General features: G+C 36.6%; 1 protein-coding gene, 1 long non-coding RNA gene and 1 other non-coding gene across 3 annotated transcripts; all 3 read left to right on the forward strand.

Moving 5' to 3' along the window:
* Window positions 1–12,963: 12,963 nt before the first annotated feature.
* LOC112168562 lies at window positions 12,964–13,054 on the forward strand. Its single transcript, XR_002924323.1, has one exon. It is a non-coding gene; the product is annotated as a small nucleolar RNA snoR26 (small nucleolar RNA).
* A 2,976-nt stretch (window positions 13,055–16,030) lies between these two features.
* On the forward strand, window positions 16,031–17,120 carry LOC121049448. The gene is made up of 3 exons (XR_005800244.1): window positions 16,031–16,092; window positions 16,196–16,309; window positions 16,572–17,120. It is a non-coding gene; the product is annotated as an uncharacterized LOC121049448 (long non-coding RNA).
* Window positions 17,121–18,784: 1,664 nt separating this feature from the next.
* LOC112202261 (probable disease resistance protein At1g61300) lies at window positions 18,785–19,597 on the forward strand. The gene is made up of 2 exons (XM_040519717.1): window positions 18,785–19,333; window positions 19,366–19,597. Exons 1-2 carry the CDS (start codon window positions 18,861–18,863, stop codon window positions 19,427–19,429), a joined length of 537 nt encoding a protein of 178 aa, XP_040375651.1. The 5' UTR covers window positions 18,785–18,860; the 3' UTR covers window positions 19,430–19,597.
* Window positions 19,598–25,262: the final 5,665 nt, after the last annotated feature.

Consider the following 25,262-nt stretch of genomic DNA (forward strand, 5'->3'; position numbering starts at 1 on the left):
GGCTTTGGCCAAGTGGCAGACGGTCATATGGGCTAATTTTGTTCTACCAATCATGTCTTGCTTCAAGCAAGAAAATGGTCATTTGATGGTGAAAGTGCTCTTCCAGAGCGACCCAAAGAGTCTGTATATCCTCTTCATCGGATACTCAACTTGGAGTGCTTTCTCCATATGTTTCTTTATGAACATTATGGCACTCGCCTTAAAAACCTCAGTGACGACATTGTCAATATCGATTGTTGATCCCATCTTCTTTATAGTTAGATGAATTTTCACATCTTGAGTCCACTTTAGATAGTTTCTTCTTGAGACCTCCAAAGCAATAAAGTCAAACATGTTGAGATTTGACATTTCTTACAGGAAAGGAACAAATAATATTACTGCTTTGGGTAATATCATCCATAAGCAAGTAATGAGAACTTCAGGTTCTATAACATGATATGAAAAATCGGATTAGACATCTACTGGTTTTATCATGTGTAGTGAATTTATGAAAGGAAACTTCAAGTTTCTTAAATAGCATTATCGAAACTACAAGTTCGATTTATATATGAACTACGGGTTCATTTAGAACTTCTAGTTCATTAGGTACCTGCATTTTCTACACATATATTCTAGTGCGAAAATTTAGACAAGTAATACAATAATATTGAATAAAGTAAATTGTAATAATATCTCACAAATTGGATAAATAAAAATCACAAATCAATTGAGATATTAATTGCATGCTAGTAATATAACAGATTAATTATCACACAATTATGTAAATAAATGCTTCACACATATTAAATATGGTGAATCTATTTACAATATCAAATTATTTTTTCTTTTATTTTGATTCTGCAGGACCAAAGAAGGAGTGGGCTTGATAGTGAAGCCTATCGGACTTAGTCTGCGGGCTCGTGACCTAGGCTTTCATGCGCTAGTCAAAGAGTATGTGAGGCCTGCTGGGCTGCTAGGTCCTGCAGAGGGAGAGTGTTCCTGCTGGGCTCAGGCTAGTCTGCCAAGGAATGAAAAGTTATTACTCAACCCTTTCGGTAACTCCAATTGAATACGACCAGTTAAGGAAAGATGAGGTTTAGGTGGAGTGAGGCTCGCTTAAGTACACGGCCTCATCTGAACCTTTCCTAAACATCGCATCCAACTGGATGAGCCTAGTTTGAGAAGATTCATAACTTTTGTCATGGTAACATGTAGTGAGCTTCTATTCTGGCCTTGCAACTTGGGCCTGAGCGTCTGGCTCGAATTTGTTGTTATGACTTTGGGCTTGATTTGAGCTTCTGACTCAGCCTCTATTAATATTCACAATTATAACATAACCAAATTCAATATATGTTATTAAATCGTAACATAAATAAATTAATGCAGCAGTTATATACAGTGGGTTCAAATCCCATTAACGCTTCTGGCATTTCGTATAGGTAATAAATTTGGCAAATGCTTCTGGCACAATGTTTATGTAATAATCGCGTAATATTATTGCTTCTAGGCTTCTAGCATAAAGAATTATAATGGCAGATTCAAATTTGTGTAACCAAAAATTAAGCCCATAATTCACGCAATACACAATATTCAGATGTAGTAATAAAAGATACATTGTGAAATTATTATGGCAATTGTTTTGGATAAATGTCAATCAAAACCAAAACATGAATTGAATCAATTGATCAATCACCAATTAAATAGAGCTGAATCTGCTTCTAGCAGTATTAATATTAAATGGTGGTGATAATTATCAATTTTTCATAATGGCACAGTGGACAATATGTTGTGCTGGTACACACTGTGTCTGGGTTCGAATCCCAGAAATAGTAGATTTTATTTTTGCAAGATTGATTGATGCTCTTTAGTTATGAATTGGTGCTACTGGACCAAGTGCAGCCAAAGTATCCTAATTTTTTTCTTTTCCAATCAAACAATCCAAAACACATGAACAAATATATACAAATACGTATACCAAGTAAATAAATCATGTAGGATTTGTTAGGGTTCATGCATTATGGTGATTTTTCATATTCAATCAATAGGCTTCAATAAGCAAGAAGCATGAATATAAAATTAGATTTTGGAAAACATTACTTGATGAAGGACGGATGAATCTTCAGCTTATGTGTGCAGAACTGAGAATGTTGTTTTCTCAGCTAATCCAAGAGCTATTCACCTCTTCTGAACAGCTCCCACTTCGATTGGTGTACAGGTCTCAAAACGACTCCAATAGGGCTGAAATTTGGAGGTCAGATAGAAGAGGCAAAGACGAACAACTTTGATGAAGGAAAGATTTTGATCTGAGGTCCCGATCAAGAGGTTTCGGGGGGTGCAAACAGGCTGCAGCAGGGGGGGGTTTTTTTTTTCTGGCTAGGGCTTGGGTTAGAGCTTCGTGCTGATAACGTGTTGTAAAACAGAAAAAAAATTTAAAGAGAGAGAGAGAGAGAGAGAGAGAGAGAGTTTGGACACAGAGAATCAGATTGTATTCATTCATCTCACCATGAGGGGGTTTATATAGGAGTACATGATGTATACAAATAGGCAACGTTTAATAGCAACGTCAATTACTCCTATTCACAATCCTATCAATCACTAATCTATAGTGAAAGGCATATATGACTCTCCATCTATTTACATGATATTAGCCATAATTATTTACAACAGCTCCCTGATTTTCTTCTATTTTATTTCAAACTGGCTATCAGATTGTTCCACCGTCAATTCAATCCAGAAGAGTTTCCTCAGTTCTTCTCCAAAAAAGAAAGTGATTTCTCAATTGGCTCTTAAATGTAATGCGTAGTATACATTGTGTAGATTGTCATATGCACAGACAATTTCTATTGATATGGGAAACTGCATGTGATTAAGAACTTCTAGATGTTCTTGTAATAATAATAATTCTCATAGTTATTGATCTGTCTCTGTTAAGGCTGTTATATTAGTCATAGTTCTTCCAACAGAGGTTGCTTGATTATTCATGTTTTCTTATTTTGGAGGAGTTCAAATACGTCCCCTTGTCTCTGTTTTGGCTTCTGCTTGTTCCTCAAGAATCTGGCCAAGAATACAAAAGAACTTAGCATCCTTTACGTACTGGTTTAAATACACATGCTTTCTTTGTTTCAACTCATCATGATGTGTCTAGTTCAATTCTTACTCATAACGTTTCTGCATAGCATCCATCTCTTGTATTAGTGAATTTGAAGAAACATAGAAACTTGTTTAGATTCATTCAAATCAGTACGTAGCAACTCATGAACATGAACTGGACTGAATGAACTGATCTTTTGGAGTTATGGAAGCAATTAATGTGTTTAAACTTCAGTGTGAAGGTCAGTTTGATATAGACTAGAACCAGGCGAACACAGTTTCACCAGAATCATTACCGCTTAAATTTACTACAATAAAATGTGCAACTAAAAGCAACTCATTTTTCTCTTTTTATATGTCTTTCTTCTTGCTTTGCTGTCTATTCCCTGAAAATTTTGATATCGAGGTAGAGGACTTGTTGGTGTATGGGATTGGAAAAGGATTATTTCAAGATGCTTACACAATCAAGGAAGCCAGAGCCAAAGTCCATTTGGTGGTTAAGTACCTGAAAGCTTCTAGCTTGCTTTTCGACAGTGCATACAGCGGATTTGTGAGGATGCACGATGTCATTCGAGATGTGGCCATATCAATTTCATCGTCAGATGATGGCCCACAGTTTTTGGTTAAAGCTGGTTGTAAGTTAAAGAATTGGCCAGCAATTAATGTTGCACATGAAAACTACTCTGCAGTATCGCTAATGAGGAATGAAATTCACAAGCTTCCTGAAAAGTTGGTATGTTCAAAACTCCAGGTTTTATTGCTACAAAGCAATGATAATATAGATGATATCCCAATCCCCTTTTTTCAAAGTCCCAATGAATTGAGGGTCTTAGATCTTAGTGAGACCGGTATTTCGCTACTACCCCCATAATTAAGTCTCCTAACCAACCTTAAGGCTTTGTATTTAGATGATGGCAAGAGAATAGTTAAAATCTCCATACTCAGAAAGCTGAAAAACCTTCAGATTCTTAGTATGAAGAACCTTGGAGGAATTCGTCATAAACAATTGCCGAAAGCAATTGGGTGCTTGACCAGTCTAAAGAAGTTGGATATCACCAATGCATGCTTTGAAACAGTTCCATCTAGAGTGATATCAAATTTGAATGGATTAGAAGAATTGTACATGAAATGTGACTTTTGCAACTGGGGTAGAAGTATAGTTGAGGGTGGCTTATTTTCTTTTGCTTCTGGCAAGAATTCTAGCTTTGATGAGCTAACAGGCTTATCACGTTTAAACATTTTGCAAGTTCACATATCTGATGTAAAATGCTTTCCCCGAAAAGCTAGATTCAATCCGGAATGGGTCAACTTTAATATATGTAGATTGCATAAAAGATTTTATGAACCAGTCCTATTACGGACGCTTTTTCGAGAGGAAACCAACTGTCGAGTTGGATCCACATCAACATCTCTCTCGGTATGTGACTCTAAACACAAGCACGAAGAGTTTACCAGATTGGTTTATCAATGTCGTGACAGAGAAAGCAGAGATACTGGAGTACATAGGGTATAGTGGCTTAGAGGACATGGACATTCTTGTGGAATACGACCTTGGGAGATTACATGTGCTGAAGTGTCTTGCTGTAATTGAGTGCCATAATGTGGGTGGAGTGTTGATGAACCCAAATAGCAAGGTTCTAAATACACTTTTGTTTGAGAGGTTGGAAGAGTTGTATCTAGAAGGGGTCCATGGCCTGCGGCTGTTATGTGTTGGTGAGTTACCACCTGGGTCTCTGTGCAATCTAAAGTTGTTAAATGTGAGAAATTGCCTGGAATTGGTGGGTGCACTTTTACCATCAAATTTGTTGCAAAGACTACAAAATCTGGAAATACTACATTGTGAGTACACGGAGGATGCGAGAGGACCTGAAATGGTATACGTGTTTGGATTTGGATGGCTGGAAACAGAACAAATTGTCTTACCAAAATTAAGAGAGATAACATTATGTCATCTTCAGAACATCATAAGCATATGCATTGGTCATCCTCCCAATGGAGGCTTCAGTAATCTTAACAGTGGCAATTCGTGGCTGCCACAAACTGAAACATCTGTTTGAGGACAATGTAGCTCGATCTCTTTTCCAACTGGAACTCCTTTGGGTGGACGGGTGCTCTGACTTGGAAACAATAATAGTTCCAAGACGGGAAGCAGAGATCAACAACCTAGTTTTTCCAAAATAGAAGGAAATATATTTGAATAGTCTTCCAAATCTCACATGGATCTACAGAAGCAAAAGGGTCGTGTGCCCTTTATTAACACACTTGTACGTGTACAGTTGCTCCGGGCTTTCAAACCTTGTTGGTTCTGACTTCGAAACCGAGTACCGCGTCGAAGCCAATAATGAAGGACATTTTGCATTCATATTTGAAAGGTATGATCTTATGTCATAAGGTTGATTAATGTGCTGTTCCTTGTGTTCTGTTCTTTATTTTCTTTTCTTTTCCTGTCGAACTTCCTTCTCCTTTCTTTTGTCTTCCTTTTCTCCATACTTCTTTTCCAGGGACATATTTGATCGTGTTTGTTTTCATTTCTGTTCACTTTCAAAGTTCAAACTTGGTACAGTATTTATCTTTGTTGCCCATTGATATGGGTATTTATGGGAAAGATTTTGTTATCTATTTATCGTTTTTAAGTGGATTAGCCGATAGGAAATGAATTTTTGAGGAAAAAAAATCAACGACCAGCTGATATCAACTTTATGAAGTCAGCAAGTTGACATCATCTAGCATTCTTAAGCGTTGGATTCAATGGTGATTGATCTTAGCCCTCCAAATTTTTAGAAAAAATCTCATCTATTTTGTGTGTCCCATAAGTTGATGGGCTCCACTCCATCAATTGGGGGGCTAAACCAAGGGATAAATGTAGCTTGGCCCTTGGCCCTTTAGCCCGTTAAATTTGTTTTTGGTATAGATGACTCTTCTATTAGGGATTGAAAATATAGGTTTGAGGGGTTAAAAGTAGCCCATAGCCCCTTGGCTGGAGATGGACTTAGTGAATTTGATTTGTTTTGTAAAAGTCTAACAACACAAATGACCAGTAAAAGCATGCATTCAAAAACAAAAATTGAGAAAAATGACTTCGTTTTTTTTTTTTTTTTTTTTTGAGAAAAGATATAACTTCATTCAATTTATCCATGGCCAGAAGGCTCGTACATCCAATACTGTCTTACACCAAAATCATAAATGGTCTAAGCTATCAGACAAATGACAGGTGACCTTCACTGTTAACACATTCGCTCACTTATGGAGCCTAACCACAAGAAAGAAAATCCTCCCTACCAACTTCTGTGAGCTAGTAACCTAGTCGCCTAGAGACCTCAATTGGTGTACAACTAGAGAAACTAAGATGCAAGTAGTAGAAGATTAAAACTTCCAGTAATAGGTAGAGAAATTTGGAAAGACTAAATCTTTCCTTTGCCCTTGTCGCTAGGGCTGGGAACTGTTCCAATGCTAGAAAAATGACTGCGTTAGAACTATTTATATATGATATATGCAGATTTGCTCACCTAAGGGACAATTTTAAGGGACTGTGAGGGACAAATGCATCTAAATCAGATGTATTAAATATAAAAGCAGAAATTATAACAACTTAAACCTGTGCATTTATTTTCAGCCGTCAGATTCACTTGTCCCTCACAGTCCCTTAAAAACTGTCCCTTAGGTGTTTTGACTTGATTTATACAATTCTGATGTTTTTTGCATTAATTTCCTATGGTTGATTATTTTTGATTAGACAAGTGTACTGTAGTGTAATTTATTGAGACCTCATTATATTGCTAACTAATTTTCTTCTATTTTATTTCAAACTGGCTATCAGATTGCTCCACCGCCAATTCAATCCAGAAGAGTTTCCTCAGTTCTTCTCCAAAGAGGGAAAGTGATTTCTCAATTGGCTCTAAATGTAATGCGTAGTATTCCTTGTGTGAAAGTGCGTGACAAGACAATTTCTATTGATATGGGAAACTGCATTTAATTAAGAACTTCTAGATGTTCTTGTAATGATAATAATCCTCATTCCTGAGTGTCCATATTTGCTATTTGTTAAATATGAGCCTTGATCTGTCTCTGTTAAGGCTGTTAAATTAGTCATAGTTCTTCCAATAGAGGTTGCTTGATTATTCATGTTTTCTTCTGTTGGAGGAGTTCAAATATGTCCCCTTGTCTCTGTTTTGGCTTTTGCTAGTTCCTCAAGAATGTGCCAAGAATACAAAAGAAGAACTTAACATAATTTACGTTCTGGTTTAAATACATATGCTTTCTTTGTTTCAACTCATCTTGATGTGTCTAGTTCAATTCTTAATCATAACGTTTATGCAGAGCATCTGTCTCTTGTATTGGTGAATTTGAAGAGACATAGAAACTCGTTTAGAGTCATCGATTCATATCCGTACGTAGCAACTCATGAACATGAACTAGAATGATGAACTAATCTTTTGGAGAAATTGGAAGCAACTAATGTCTTCAAACTTCAATGTGAAGGTCAGTTTGATAGAGACTAGAACTAGACGAACACAATTTCACCAGAATCATTATCGCCTAAATTTACTGCAATAAAATGTGCAACTGACAGCAACTCATTTTTCTCTTTCTATACGCACAATGTACATCACAAAAATTAGCCTTCTCTATGTAAGGGATTGTAAACATTTAAAAGATTCGTCTCTTGGAAATACAGAACAGTAAGATGTGTGTCCTGCAACATAGTTTATGGTATAAGCACTTATTTCCACTTATCAAACAATAAGTAATGGTAATACAAATGATATAGATGCTTGATTAACCTATTAGTAATATAATGAAATGAAGGCTCTATTTGAGATTGTTATAAGCATAAACAAGGCAAAAATATAACTTTAGTAACTCAACTATAACTCGTTCAACATTTTGGTCACTGAACATTAAAAAATATCACTTTGGACATTCCCATAGAAATTTCTAAATTTCTTTAATTCTGAATCATCGAAGTTTTACTTATATGTAGTAATTACTTTACTTTACAGTCTGTAATACTTTCCCTTTTTGGGTGTTTTGAGTGGTAACATTGTAGCCAAGCCTGAACCACCTCGAAGGTAACTGGGCCTAGGTTGGGCACCATTGAAGTCTTGTTGGGCCAATGTAGTATAAAATGAGTAGGGCTTCCACAATCTACATGTTGGTGTAGGATGAAGAAGCACTGCATGAGTTGCTTTGAGGTTGTTTTGCAAGATTTGAGGTATATGGGCTAAGATTAGACTCTTGGGCTTGCATATAGTCGAGTTTGATCTGAAGAGTGAATCTAGAGTGGTTTAGGAAGTGACTGCTTGCCGATCCAATAGGAAACTCCCCCGCCTTCAAGAAACCTCATCATTAAGTGGATCTACAAAAGGCAAGGCAACCTCCATAAAGATCTCCTTCCAGAGATATAGTCACCAGGCTCCAAAAGCCCAGGTTTCAGAAGTTCACAAAAGTCACCCTAATAATGCTACAACAAGCTCCGCTCCAGCTCCGCTACCCTGGTCGGCACCGAAGACCTTATTGTATACTAGTTAATTTGGTCTTTCTGTGATCTATGTGTTATCAGTAAATAGATAAAGAAAATGAAACTTTTACGGTTAGCCACTTCAATATATTTGTCTTTCTGTTTTTAATTTTATCATGCTAACCCTTTAAAATGATTGTATCATGATATCCTATTTCATATTTTGGTGAAACTTATGACATGAAACTTCCGGCTTCTTTTAAAAATAGTGTTTTTACTTGCCTTTATTTAAATTACTTTCCGTACCCTTTGAGATTTTTTACAAAGCTTTAAGAATAATTACAAGAACACCGAGTAAATATGATACATCGAGAATCTAAAGAATAAAAAATTTAATAAAAAAACATGTTGGAGCATTTGGGATAGACTCCCACATCTGAGAAATGTTTTAAGTCAAGGGGTCTGGTGACTTAAATTGGAAACTTTCTTTTTTTGCATTCTGTTTTGATTAAGTTTAGATAATTATTAAAACATCAGTTTTTTACAGATAATTATGAACAATAGTTACAGCAATTGAATTGAGTTTGAATTTGAATGTACAGGTGCAACTGTTCATTCATTTTTTGTTTTTATTTTTTTTATTAGATAAACAACTCAAATGCTATAACTTGTCTTTCATGAGTCGAACTCATAACCTCCTACTTACGAAGGGGGGACTATGCCACTAGACCAAGTGCAATTGTTCATTCGTTGTCTTTATATAGAACACGAGAAGAAACAGAAAAGCATGCTTCTCGTCTCTTCTCCCCCTCCTTATTTCTATAGAGAAACACATATTAAAGTTTGCCAGGATTCAAGTCGAAGTGCTTCGACTTAAATATGATAGTTGTATCCTGCAAGATAGACGTCCAAGAACTACAAGCACAAGAGTAGAGACGAACTTCTGTCTTAGGAGATTGCTACAAACAAGCCTCTATCAATCTCAATCAAGTCATTGATTTTATTACTTGTTTCTTTAATTTTTGAGTAATTTTTCAATTGACTAGTATATTAGGATTGAAATACTTTTGCAATCTTATTTCATAACTTTATTTATATCTGTCTACAATTAATTTTAATTTTTTGAGGATCGATCCATTGCTTACTATCCTCTGTTCTAAAAAAATATTGGTTAAATTTATATCAAAATTTAGAACATACTTGTGGAATCAACAAAAAAAATCCTAATACAAAATATCGGCAGAGAAGATGTTGCATGGCACTGCATGCAGTATACATATAAAAAATAAATAGAAATCTCTAGAAAATATCGAAGATATTATTGATGTTTTAGACCTTGTTGGAGTTGATTGGAAAACGGAAGTCCTAGGCACAACCGTTGTTGATGACTTCGTTCTTATCAGCAATTTTAGCGCCCAGGAATTCCGCAACACTGGGTGTGAGTTCCGGTTTAGGTTTCAAAAGGATAGCCATTGTCGAAACAGAGTCGTTTCGCCATGTGGGTTTGGATCAAAATGACAATGTATCAAGTTATGATGATCCCCAATCAAATTTGGATCCAAATGCAGTAAACTATGAAGGTTATGGTGGGTATGAGAGTTACCAATATGGTGTTGATTAAAATGTGGATTCTGGGGTTCAATTACAAGCCAGTGTTAGTGGCATTGATGCTTCTAGCTATGGTAATTATAGAGGTTATCGTGGGTATAGTGTCTTTTTTTTTTTTTTTTTTTTTTGAAAAAGGGCGGTGCGGCAGCCCTCAAGCCTTGATAGCTATGATTAAAGAAACTGTCGAATATAAGAGGGGGACATTGAGCCCAAACCCCTGATTACAATAAGTAGAACATCCTAGGTAATGGCTAGAGTTGTTATTTGAGTAGAAAGACACGCTTGTCTTTTTTACTTCTTTTTTTGCCCTACGTCCATGCCACGTCATCACTTTTGACAGAGCCGTTAGGGAAATAGACAGAAGTACGTCATCAATATCAAAATATGACTTCAGGTATCATAATGGTAGTGTTCTGGGTATCAAATTGGCCTTGACACAAAAATTGAGGGACTGATGATGGACTTAACTCTTATTGATAAATAGTAACATTTCAAAGAGACTTGCCACTTAGTGGCTTGTAAATATATGTCTCTCTCACATAATGTTACATTTGCAAACGCTTATTCGCTTAAAGACACAAAAAATTTACAGATTACGGAAAAAACTACAAGAGGAAATAATATCGACGACAACCCAAAGTTCTCGTAAAAAATCTAAATTTCTCATTTGACTGAAAATGCGACCACTTTGGAGTTGTCGTAACCAATTGTTGTTTAATGTGTTTTACATATTCCCAAAAGCGACGAAATTATATGGTTGTTGTTTTTTCAATATGCGATGCAATTGGTTCCTTGCATATCACAACTTGTGAGACACATAAATAAGTTACAAAAATGGCTAAATACGAGTTACTACCCTGCGGTTTGGGCCTAAATAATTTATGGCGCTCTCAGTCTAGAGAGAGAGAGAGAGTCTCGTGAGTCTGAGAAGAGGGAATGAGTGGCACTAGCGTAATTACTAGATTATTAGAGCCTCAATATATCTTTTTGCGTTTAAATGATGTAAGTGGGAACCCTATTCTGTTTAGTGGGGTAAGTGGATGTTTCTTAGGCCAAATTTGAGCATTTGGTCAAAGCCCCTAAAAAAAATTAGAAACTCATTGTGACCCTTCTTTTTTTTGAAAATCTCATTGTGACCCTTCTTGCGGGTGACATTGTGTTAAGGGAAAATGGATCGACTAAAAGAAGAAAAAAAACTATTTTTTTTTTTTAACATAGAATAGTGGTGATTTAGCTATTTTTTTCAATTTACAGTTTTATCTATGAGTTTTTCTATTGGAACCTTCAAATTTTCTCAATTGACCTCTATGCTTTTTACACCTCCTATCAAATTTTCAAATACTAAATTTACTCATTAAACCTCACTAAAGTTCCTCAAATAACCTTACTCATATAATTTACAAATAAACTAAGATCTTTATAATAAAAAACTTAGTCATTTCAATAATTTAAATACTCTATAAATCTTAATTACAACTTCATTCCTTAATCAGACAACATAAATCTCTTATCCAATAAAAAAAAAAAAATCAAACACAAGGTATTGGGTTTTAAAAATTAATAAAAATAAAATAACATGAACTATTATGTGATTTTTTATTTACTTTTTCTTTTTTAGCTGTGCAAAAAAAAAAAACAGATTAATCATTTTTACTTAATGTTTCTCTATTTTCTGTACCTCATGATTAATTATTCAAATATTTTTTTATTTATTTTTATTTGCTAGCTCTATTTTTTTTCTTCTTATTTTTGCAAATATAATGGATAGATTTAGATTTAGGTTATAATACAATTTATTTTGTTCTCCCTGACCAATATGCATTCAATATGCATATCATACATTTTTATCTTAATCATAGTTTTATTTCTTATTAAATATATATGAATGCTTTAATGAGTATGTAGTGAAATTGGAAAATGAAAATAGATAGGGAAAATAATAAAGAATGCAATCTAATATTATTGAATTGGAAAGTCTAGAGAAAATAAATATAACAATTTTTTTGGTATAATTATTGTCCTTAATAGTCATTTTATAATAGGTTATATATGTCATTTAATAATTCATAATAGAGTGAGGTCAAGTGAGCAGATTTGGAGGTCCCAATAGAAACTCTCTTTATCTATTTATATTTTATTGACTGAATTTAATAATTACGTTATAAAAATGTATTATAAGTACTTTAAAAGGTCTCCGTTTTTGGTCGGGGATGAATTATGAACACGACTCACTTAATTTTGGTACACCGTAGCGATCTACTCATCTTTTACCCCGCATCTCTTGAATGTGGAACTTCATTTCAATGGACCCAAATCCTCTCCTAAGCACATTACTGTCCTAACCTACCTAAGCTTTCACTGAGATTAAGACACGTGTCAATATTCACATCCAATGGTCTACAACATACAACAAAGCTAGCTCTGTTTTTCTGTTCTCTATCAGTCTCATCTTATTCTTCTCCTAATCTCTTCCTTTCACGCCGAAGTGCAGATCTCTCTCTCTCCCCCCTCTCTGCTCTCCCTCTTTTTACATTCACTCAGCACCAATACATAACAGCAACTGCTAATCAAGTGGGTTTAGTTAAATTAGATTTTCTGAACATGAAAATACCAGATTGATAGGTATGGTTGATCCCGTAGTGCTTGAAGGGAGACAATTCAAGTATCAATGAATGAAATTATACAGGGAAGAACCCGGCCATCAATGGAGCATCCAACCCCAAATTATACATATATGATTCTCTTCGATATGTTTAAGAGTTTTCCATCTACTACTTGCTAGTTGAATTTTTTATTGTTTGGTTTTCTGAGTTATAGAAAGATTTCAGCAAGCATCGGTGATGATTTTCTTTAATTCGTTATCCTTGCACTATGATTGCCCGTAAAGAAAACTATGGGGAATTTGAATCTGTGATGCTATTTCTTCTTTTCATTCTAGTTTTGATTTGATTGATAAGTTGGGTATTATATGTTTGTTTTACTACTTGTTCTTTATGGATTGATGATGTAAATAAATCTGCATTTACCTATCTGCAACTTCGGGTTGTTGCAGATTCCCAGAATCCATTTCGGGAATTTGAGATAGTATCAAGTTACAAAATTTATTTGATATTTGGCATGTCTCAATTCGATAAACCGAAGAATAAGATGATGAAGTTGTGTTTGATCTGGAAAGATTCCTCCGAGAAAGAAATCAAAGAATAAAGGAGAGAGAGTGGGCGAGGATGCAGACAACAACAGTCAAGGGTCTTTTTCGTAAAATCACTAATTTTTTAAGCTGGGGGAGAAAAGTAGACCATTGGATATGAATATTGACACGTGTCTTAATCTCAGTGAAAGCTTAGGTAGGTTAGGACAGCAATGTGCTTAGGAGAGGATCCGGGTCCCATTTCAATACCCGACCACTCCAAATTTATTTTCATTTTCATTTTCATTTTCCACACAATACACTGGTAAACATTCCAGGCTAGGCCCAACCAGGTAGGTCGGGTCATTCCTGGATTCGATAACCCAGAGGCCCAATTCGCCACTGAGGCAATTCAAACGATTTCATGGTTAATGACCTAATGGCATGGTAAATGGGAGGCCGTTCAAATTTGTGCAGACGCATTCGAAGACCAAGCAGCTCTACTTAATGCTCTGTTTCAACTTTCAACCCAACTCCTCTCAAGCCTGTCGTCTCCGTTCTCCTCTCACTTGAAGATTAGGTACTGGTTACACTTACACCTGATGATTCGGTCTCTCTGATCAATGATGAGTAGCTGTACAACTCCATTGTTCTGTTCTTTTTCTTTAGGTGCTTTGTGTACTATGATGAAAAAGTTTGAATTTTTGTTAGCTGCTTATTTTGTATCAAAGTATGGAAATTTAGTTTTCATTCGAGTTGAGCGTTCAATTAACATAAGGTCTGAACAGATTGTGGCCTGTAATTCATTCTGTGGGACTTGGCTCATTGAGTCACTGGCCAAGTCTAACTCAAATAAGCCGTAGTCTTTTCAAAATTACTCTCATTTGGGGATAACAGAGCAAAACAGACCTGTTATGTTACTGATAACAAAAGAATTCCATCTGAAAAAATGTACTTCATATGATTAGTTTTCTTTTTGTTTTTGTTTTATTCGATTATAATTAGCTTCTATTAGGGTAATCAGTTTTGAATCTTTTGATGGTTCTTAGTAGAAAGTAATGGGTACACCATCCAAATTAATGTTTTGCTGATCAACAACATTTAGACTTTTTTATGAAGCTATGCTTGATATATTTCAGGGAAGTCACTAAATCCTAATATGTTTTAGGTATAATGACTCCCATTCTAGACCCTTGGGGGAGATTTGATTCATTGTTGAACATTAAATGCTTTTGGTTATGAAGATTGATATTTGGTCACACAATAGGTGTTGGTATGTTGAACTAAATTATTAAAAACTTTTCCATCAAGATTCACTCCCATAGCTGTGCTGCATACTTGTAGTGGTTCCTATTTTCCTGCTTCGAATCTCTTTTACAAGAGATTAAACTGCTGCTCTGTAATCAGATTTAGGTTTTTCATGGTACACTCCCAGTTGGTGGTTGTTTGGTGTTTCACTATAGTCATCAACTGTGAGTCACTTTCCGATATGAACTAACCCCTTACCGGAAAGCTGTCTGTTTTGGAACATTTCAGTGTAGGACAACGAAAAATACTGAGGCCTTCTGTTTTGGACCAACAGATTCTCAGACCCAGATCACCCACCACAACTTATATTTTCTTCAACAAAGCTGAGAAATCAGATATTTCTGAAACTGTCATAAATGAATGAAACTGTCAATATTAGATCTTAATACGACAGCGAGCTTTAATTCTTGCCATATATTAGTGATCTGTCATCTGTAGTACAATTATTAGAACTATAGTTTACAGACTCAGGGGGGCAAACCCAATAGCCTGAAATTACACAAATTCTTTATAGGAAAGAATAAGTCTCAGATAGCAAATGAAACCAGTAAGGCATATTCAACCAATGCTTCTAATTAAACTATGATTAGTTATTGATGGGAATGGAACCAAGTAATGTTGGGCTGCTGCAAGTCAAAGTCCCTACTCATTATGGGAGTTTAATATAAGTGATGCTGAGATGGCAGAGCATATTCCTGTCTCAAATGCAACTGCACGGAAGTGCCCATTCCAGATAGAAAAATAACACCATAGAACTGGTCTATTCTCTTAATTATTCAAGCTTTACCCAACATTTGCTACCATATTTTTAGTTTTCAGCAACTGGATATAAAATTATAAACTAGAAGTTGGTTTAGAAAATATGCTAATATATTTTTGTTTTCAGCAACTGGATATAAACTATAAGTTAGTTGAGCAAATAAAAGATGTGATTCGACAATAGGGGTGGGTTCGCGAAACCGAAAACCGAAAAAAACCTAGCCGAAAGCCAAACCGAACCCGAAAAAAACCGAGCCGAAGAAAACCGCACCGAATTGTCAAAAACCGAACTGAACCGAACCAGTTCGGTTCGGTTTTCGGTTTCTAGGTGTCAAAAACCGAAGTCAACCGAACCGAACCGAACTAAGGCAAAACGACGTCATTTTTGGTTATAAGTCAGTAACCCTAATGTGTCGTCATATAAATAGCCTCAGTTCCTTCAGTTTCTCATTTCCTCTCTCGAACCCTCCTCTTCAGCGACTGACTTCATCTCTTGCTAGCCACCTCGCGATGGGTCCTGGATTTGATGGCGGTGTCGATCGACTAGGTAGTCAGTGCTTGTTTCAGTAATCCGGCGGCCAAGGTGGTGGTCTGATTCATCGATCGCCATCTAGGGCTCTCAAAGATGGAGGAGGTGAAAATTTCTTTTCAACTATCTTTACTTCTCACTTCTCTATTCACCTAATTCATGTTGTTAATCTAATCGTTTCAAGGTCCAAAGAAAGGTGGAAAGCTTCCAGTTGCAGCTTCTAAGAAGAAGCTGGTAACTCTCTGGTCCTTCCAAATCTTTTGTTGTGGTTCTTTAAATCGTACGTTTGGATGATTATCGTTGATTGTTTTTACTGATTATGGTGGTGGCTTGATAGGAGAAGGTGGTGAACCCACTGTTCGAGAAGCGTTTGAAGCAGCTCAAGATTGGCCTCCGAAGAAAGATCTGACCAGATTCATCAAATGGCCCGAGGCTGTTCAGATCTGACTCGGTATGTAATCGATCCTTTCTTCTTCTTTTTTCCCCTTATATATCATGCATATTCATCTCAGTATAATGGATTAGATTCCCTCCTCACATGTTTCCAAATTAATCTGTACATAGTGAGTATCTTATCTTGCATGCTTTTATCAGATCTACAGTGTTCCTGGGATGCAGAGACTCTGTATAAGTTCTATTAAAGTATGTCCAATGTTTTTTTTAAATCTTTGATGGGAGTGCCACCAACATCGTATGTGCATTTGTTTATGCAGCTTGCACATATCATGAGACATTTGTTTGAGCGTCAAGGGAAAGGGCCTTATGCTTACCATGCTGTAAGTTATTTTGTTATACTTCACTAAAGTATTCGTCCAGTTTTTTAATTGAATATTTTGAAATGTTTGGTTCTTGGATAATGATATATGCTATTTTGTATTCATGGTCATATGTAACTATTCATGTTCATTGTATTCTTCGTTTTTCTAGTTGTGAAATTCGATCGAGGTTAGAATTAATCATTCTCTTATCTAGTTGCATTGCATTTGTTTATGTTAAATTGTGGCTTATGCTTTATTGAATCTGAAGCAAAACACATCTCTCCTAATTTGGGGTTCTTCTGTAATTTTATTTATTTATTTTGGAAGCAATGTTGTTGGAATGGGATAGAATGATAGATGAGTGCTGTGTGTAAATTGGATACATAATTGCTTCATTGATCGCATAATGTTACTTAACTTTCTTTTCATTTGCTTGATTCTGGTAGCAATGTTGTCTAAATTCCAAGTATGGTACATTGTATCCTTCTATCTTTTTTTTTTATTTTTTTTATTTTTGTGGCTCAAATTAATCAATTGCTGCAAGCAGGGTTTGGTATGGAGAACATAATGCTGCTGCTTTGGCACATGGTAAGTTGCACTACCCGTGAACTTTTATGGAATAAAGCTTTTCTGCAATGAAATGAGAATGACTATAGTTCTTTGCAATATTATTTTTCAAGGTGCACAGAAATATACTGTTAAATGTATTACAATGTAGAATCATGAACAATAGTAATTATCTTTTCCTCACGTTCTCGGTTTCAATCTAATTATCTTTTACTTTGTTGACCTTGTCAGTAATATTGCTCAGTATTGCTACACATAAGGATCAAGTGAAGTCGCCCTGTGAAAGATCCACGAGCTTAAGTAGTGCAATTTGTGGTTACATGGTAGAAGAGTGATTTGCTCCTTACCTTTTTGGTAGCTATTTCAGTTTTGTATATAGTTAATCAGTTGGTCTTCTATTTTTATTTTTTATTAAATAAGGCTCCAATGGCCTTTTTTGTGAGAGGATGGCTCCAATGCCATTGGTAAACATGTAAATTCATTGTTATGGATTATTATTATAGGTTTGAAGAAACAAAAAACTACTCGAGTTGCAATACCAGAGAGGGAGGTAGAAATAGAAGTGGTAAAAATCTGTTTTTCAAAAAAAAAAAAAAAAAAAAAACCGAAACTGGGCCGAACCGTTCGGGTCGGTTAGGTTTTCGGTTTCAACTTTTGAAAAACGCAAAACCGAACCGAGCCCAACTTTGGTTCGGTTTTCGATTTTGGCCCAAAATCGAACCGATTGGAACCGAACCCACCCCCATTGGACAAGATGCGTGTAATTTGGAACTAAGAAAATGAAGGAGCTAACTAGGAGTCTAATTGGTTTAGAATCTAGATGGTAAGCCATTCCAAAAGTCAGCTCCTATGGTTTAGTTTCACATTCCAAAAATTCTCTTCCATTAGTTCCCTTCTTGCAGACTTTACCTTTTTTGTAATATGTTCTTGTGGTTTTATCAGTGTGGTTGTTGTAGATTCTGATTTGCTTCTTGTTGTTGGTTTGATGGCCTTGAGCACTCAAATAGCCTCTTCATCTCTTCCTTCAGCAAAACCAGTTACTTCTGGGTGGAAGCATGATGTGTTTTTGAGCTTTAGGGGTGAGGACACTCGTGAGAGTTTCCTATCCCACATATACCATGAATTGCAAAGCACAAAAGCTATTAAAACATTCAAGGATGACCAGCAGCTTGAGAAAGGGACAGCTATTTCTCAAAATCTCCTGACTGCAATAGAAGAATCGAGGTTTGCAATAGTTGTTATGTCACCAAACTATGCTTCTTCTACATGGTGTTTAGCTGAACTTACAAAGATCTTTCAATGCATGGAAGGCAAGGACACGATTTTGCCAATTTTTTATCATGTGGATCCCTCGGATGTACGACATCAAAGGGAGAGTTTTGAAGTAGCTTTAACAAAGCATGAAAAGTCTGGGCAAGACAGAGAGAAGGTGGAGCAGTGGAGAGGTGCTTTAGAAAAAGTGGCCAAAATCTCTGGGTGGGACTCAAAGAATCACAAGTATGATGACACTTTCTCAGTTAACAAGGGTTATACATGTAATTTTGGATTTATTTTTACGTGATGATTATTAATTTGACTCTTTTTGTTCCTTTTAGGTCTGAAAGAGAACTTGCGGAAGACATTGTGAAATTTGTGTGGGATAAAGTACTTCAAGCACCTCTCGAAATTGAGTCTGAAATGTCTAACAGAGACTTTGAAGCATTTCAAGCAACAAGCCAAGCCATGGAGAAGGTCATGATGGCACTAAAAGATGATAAGGCTGCTGTCATCGGGGTGTATGGAAGGGGAGGCATCGGAAAGACAACTCTAGTGAAACATGTTGGTTCACAAGCCAAAAAAGATAAACTTTATGATCAAGTGATTGTGGTTGTCATATCTCAAAGCCCCGACTTGAGAAATATTCAAGGCACATTGGCAGATTTGCTTGGCTTGAATTTGGAGAATAAATCAGAATTTGAATTTGGATATGAAAGAGCAGTTAAAAGAGCCGTTAGATTGAAGGAGGGGATAATGAGAGGAAATAGGATCCTCATAATCTTGGATGACCTTTGGAAAAGAATAGAATTGTCAGCCATAGGAATTCCAAGCTGTTATGAGCTTCAAAAATGCAATTCGAAGGTCCTACTTACTACAAGGAGATTAAATGTTTGTCATTCCATGGAGAGCCAAACAAACATTCCTCTCAACATCTTATCAGAAGAAGATTCTTTAAAATTGTTTGTGAAGATAGCAAGAAAGTCTTCTGACATATCAAACAGTTTCTACGATGCAGCAAGGAAGGTAGCTAGAGAATGTGCTGGTCTTTCAGTTGCGTTGATAGCAGTTGCAAGAGCACTTGCAGATAAGGACTTGGACGACTGGAAAGAAGCAGCTCGGCGACTAAAAGCGGCTCATCCTAGCAACCCTGAAGATAAGAGAGATGTGTTAAGATGTATAAGGTTAAGCTATGATTACTTGGAAACTGATGATGCCAAGTCATTCTTCTTGCTTTGCTGTCTGTTCCCAGAAGATAGTGATATTGCAATCGAAGACTTGCTGATGTATGCGATCGGGAAAGGATTATTTCAGGATGCCGACACAATCAAAGAAGCCAGAGCCAGAGCACATTCGGTGGCTAAGTACCTTCAAGCCTCTGGTTTGCTTTTAGAGAGTGAATGCTACGGATGTGTAAGGATACATAATGTCATTCGTGATGGTGCCATATCAATTTCATTATCGGAAGATGGCCCTTAGTTTGTGGTAAAAGCAGGTTGTGAATTAAAGGATTGGCCAACAATTAGTGCACATGAAGGCTACTCTGGAATCTCACTAATGAAGAATGAAATTCAGGAGCTTCCCAAAATGTTGGTATGTCCAAAACTACAGATTTTACTATTACAAAGTAATGTTCATATAAGAAAGATCCCACAAACATTTTTTCAAACTCCTAATGAACTGAGGGTCTTAGATCTTAGAGAGCCTAGTATTTCGTTACTTCCTACATCATTCAGGCTCCTAACCAACCTCCAAGCTTTATATATAGATGATTGCAAGAGAATAACTAACGTCTCCATACTCAGAAAACTGAAGAAACTTGAGATTCTTAGTATGAGAGAAATTTGTATCAAGGAATTGCCGAAAGAAATAGGAGAATTAACCACTCTAAAGATGTTGGATGTCACTAATGCATACTTTAAAATTGTTCCATCTCAAGTGATATCAAAGTTGCATGGATTAGAAGAACTGTACATGGACGGTGCATTTTGGAACTGGGGTAAGGGAGGCTTATTTTCTTTTGCTCTTGGCAAGAATTCTGGCTTTGATGAGTTAACAGGCTTATCATGTTTAAACAGTATGAAGGTTTGTATTTCTCATGTAGAATGCTTGCCTAAAGATGTTAGGTTCAATCCGAATTGGGTGAACTTTAATATAACTATAAGCAGAGAGTGCCGCCTTCAAGAATTTTTTAAATCCGATCCACGTCGGCATCCCTTTCGGTGTGTGACTTTAGACACAACCATGGATACCTTACCAGATTGGTTTATCAATGTGGTGATGGAGAAAGCAGAGATACTAGAGTACCAATGGTGCATGGTAAACAACCTTCTTATGGAATATGATTGTGGAAAATTACATGGACTGAAGTATCTTTCTGTAATATGCTGCGATACGGCAGAAGTGTTGATGAACCCAAGAACAAGGGTTCCAAATAAACTTGTGTTTGAGAACTTGGAAGATTTGCATCTTGAATCCTTGAGCCTGAAGGAGTTATGTGTTGGTGAATTACCACCTGGGTCCAATGGCTGATCCAGGATTGGAACCTTGGACGGGCTGGATTTCTTAAACAAAAAAAAAAAATTATATATATATATATATATATATATATATATTATGGAGAATCTCGACGGTGCGAGAGAATTTTATTAATTTAAAAAAAAATGTACACCTAGTTAGGGGGGGACGTAGTGAGCCTTACCCCTCAAATGTATATCTATAGAAAACTAAAAAACAAAATCAACAACAAATAAACGTGCAATGCAATACAAGAGCCTAAACTAACTAAATCTAACTCTACGAGTTCCACAAGCTTCAAAGTCTTTGATCACCGATTCATTGTCAATAGATTCAGCATATTCCTTCTCAATGTGAAGGACCATACAATCACCAAGAAACTCATCTTCCATCTTGTTTCTAAGTTTATTCTTAATGATATTCATAGCTGAAAATGCTCTTTCAGTGGTCGCCGTAGAAACAGGAATAGTCAAAACTAGACAAATCAATCTATAAAGCATAGGGAAAAATTCTAACTTCCTCGTTTGAACCAACATTCTGCACAAATCAGAAATGGATTCCAAATTCTGGAACTTTGGATCACTACGCATATGTTTCTCATAATATGCACACTCTAATTCTAGAGCAAACATTTCACTATCAACAAAATCTTTAGGATAAAACTTCTTTGCAAGATTGCATGCATCTTCAGTTTTAAAATTCCTGAAGTTATCACGAGGATCCAAGGTTGAACTAAGTATAAGAAGTTCAGATGTTTGGTCTGAGAATCTTCTATTCAACTCATTCAACTGAAAATCAACTAAAGCATTGAAGACATCTATATGGTAATGATGCTCAACTGTAATGAAACCTCTTTGTTGGCAACCACGACCTGTACCATCCTTATAACGAGCATTCATATCAGGCATATCAATATCATGCTTTTCACAAAAAGATTCTACATTTCTTACCAAGTCATCCCAACCTCCTTCTCTCATCTCTTGAAGAAGTGATTTTGTATGTCCAACAAACTTCATAGCATGTACGAAGTCAAGAGATTTTCGCTGCAATGTCTGACAAAGAACTTCAGTAATTTTCATCAATTTGTGCATTAGAAGCAAGCAGAACACAAAATCAAAAGACCTCATAGCTTTAAGAATAGACAAAGCTTGTCCTTGCAATTCCAAGGGTGCTTGCTCAATCATATCATCAAGAGTTTTTTTTGTTGAACTAAACAATTCAATCAAACTCTTAATTGAACGAAAATGTGAGCTCCAACGAGTAGCAGCAGCTCGTTGCAAAGTACAAACTTGATTAGCACCAGTACCTGTTTGAAGTTGGCCACAAGCTACCAAATCTGCAATTTCTTCATTTCTCATAGCTTTTAATGCAGAATGACGCTTAGCAGAAGAATCAACAAAATTCACAATTAAACTTAAAGTTGAAAAAAATTGCCAAATGTCATGCACCCCTTTAGCTGTAGCATTCAATGTCAATTGCAAGCGGTGAGCAAAACAATGCACATAATAAGCATAAGGACACTCTTCAAGAAACAATGCTTGTAACCCATTATAAATACCTCTCATATTGCTAGCACCATCATATCCTTGACCACGCATATTTCTCACTTGAAGATTGTACATAGTAAGTACTTTAGAAATCTCATCTTTAAGAGTTTGTGAGGTAGTGTCAGGAACACTCACAATCTTAAAAAATCGTTCTCGAAGAATACCTTGACAATCAACAAACCTCAAAATAATGGCCATTTGTTCCTTACTAGATGTATCTATTGCTTCATCAACAAGAATACAATATTTGGAATCTCTAACTTCTTCACGTATCTTGTTCCTCACTTTATTACCAAGAATATTTAGAAGTTGCTTTTGAATTGATGGACTAATGTACTTGGCATTTCCGGGAGCATTTCCCAAAACAACTCTCTCAACCTCTACACTCATTCTTGAAAAGGATTTTATGACCTCTCTAAAATGTCCCGCATTCAATGAGTCTTCAGTTTCATCATGGCCTCTAAAAGCAACTCCTTGATTAGCTAGCAATCTTACACTTTCTATTGAAGCCTTAAGCCTCAATCTATTGTCCTCTATATCTTTCACAGATTTTGACTGAAAAACCGTTTCAATTTGTTTGGTAGGATTTCTTATTAAATCCCATTTTTGCATTGCAGCGTGATGGGGAGAATTAAGGCCTCCTACATGCTTCATCAACACATTATCACTACCAGAAACCCTCTTCCAAGCCTTAAACCCATCAATGGTGAATGCTGGATGGTGAGAAACTTCAGTGTCAAATAGAAAATAAGGGAAGCAATACGCCCTATCAAGAGCAATTGAATACTCAAGCCATGGATACGACTTGAACCAAGAAAACTGAAATCTACGTTGTTGACTCACTTGTGCAGTAAATGGAAATTCTAACTCGGGTTGAAAAGGACCCAACAAAACATAGGTTTTTCGAATGCTATCACGCTCATTCACTGGATATTTCCATATGGCACAACGTAATCCAGGATCACGTTCAAGAGCGTTGATATTATTTTGTGGTTCAGGAATGGAAGGTTGAGGTTCAACATCAATATTTGGAAAGGATATGGAAGGTTCAGAAACCACATTTGAACTTGAAGACTCAACATTTGTTCTTTTAAACCATGTGTCAATGAATTTTGATCGCTTCGGTTTTGGCTCATGATTTGACATTTTACTCTAAGTCTCTAACACCTATAAATTAAGAAATTAACTTTGAATTAACTACTTTTCATAATAACTAATTTAACAAAAACAAAAGCCACAATATAAGCCACAATTTTATATGCACAAATGCACAATGAAAAGAAAAGAAAAAAGTACCTTGGAAAGCAATAAGCGTTAGATTGTAGCTACTCTAATAATGGAGTCCAAAAGTACTTCCATCCTGCACAACAGCACAACATCATACATAGATGCACACATGAATGTAATGAACAAGAAATTAAAACAAAGAAACCCCGAATCAGCCCACAGCCTACCTGATTTCCTCATTTCCAGTCTGCAATTTTCATTCTTCAATGAGTTCAATCCACAAAAGCTTCAATGTTCAATCCAAATATCCAATACAACCTACGAAATTGAATTTCAGTATTTCACATCAATCCAGCCAATTCTTAACCCTATAAATTGCCCCAAATTGAATTGATTCAATTAAAGTATTAAACAAAATTGAACTTACAAAATTAAACAAAGCAGCTCCTGCCTCCTTGATCAGTTCATCTTCATCAGTTGATCTCTGACTCTCTGACTCTGAGAGAAGTGGAGAAGGGAGAACCGATTGGCAATCCTCCAGTTGACACATTCACTGATTCACAGACCTAATTTGACTACAGCAGCCAGCAGGCAATCCTCCATAAATCAGAGCCCTAATTTCAACAAAATCCCCAATTTTACTGAATCAAATCAGTAACGAATCGGTTTGATTAAGAGGAACTAGATGTCTAGATTCAGAATCAAATAGCGAGCGAAAAAGAAAGAGTACCTGCCTACCTGGTGTAGTCGGAGACTCGGAGATGGAGAGTTGGAGACGACGAATGGACGAAGTCTAGTGGCAGGGGCTTCGAATAGGCCGTAGATCGGTAGATCCGTAGTCGATGAGTGGAGTCGGGAGAGCCGGCTGAGCCACAGACGGCGAGAGGAGTGAGAGTCCGTCGCCTGAGAGTTCGTCACCTACTCGCCTAGTCTTGATGAGTGAGAGTCCGTAGCGGGAGAGACTGACTGAGTGAGAGTCCGTCGCCTAGTCTGGATGAGTGAGAGTCCGTAGCGGGAGAGACTGGCTGAGTGAGAGTCCGGGACTTTCCGTTCACTCCGTCGCGGCGTCGCCTAGTCTCGATGAGCTCTCTGAGTCTCTGAGAGTTCGTACTTCGTAGTGTGGTAGCGATGTCTCGATGAGACGGAGACTCCGAGAGAGTGACAGTGGGCTGGACAAACCCCAATGAAAAAAAAAATAAAAAAATACATACATCTAATTTTTTTTTTGGGCTTCAAAATCTCGAGCCCGTCCTAGTCTATGAATGGATCCCCCCCTGAGCCTGCTACCAGAGGTTCCCGGTTCCCCCCAACTTTTTATTAGTCAATATTGGCCGAGGAAATTGAAGACTAAGATGGTATTCGCCGTATTTAAATGGCATTGTATCGGACACTGCATCAATGAGGATTCTAGTGCGTCTCCTTCAGACTAGGCCCAACTACATGGGTCGGGTCATTGGTGGGGTCCAATCGACCAAAGAAAAGGCCCAGTCTTTGTCACACCTCGGAAAGATCGCGCGCAGTAGGCATCGGAAGA

Source organism: Rosa chinensis, chromosome 5 (genome assembly GCF_002994745.2).
Source record: "Rosa chinensis cultivar Old Blush chromosome 5, RchiOBHm-V2, whole genome shotgun sequence".
NCBI lineage: Eukaryota > Viridiplantae > Streptophyta > Magnoliopsida > Rosales > Rosaceae > Rosa > Rosa chinensis.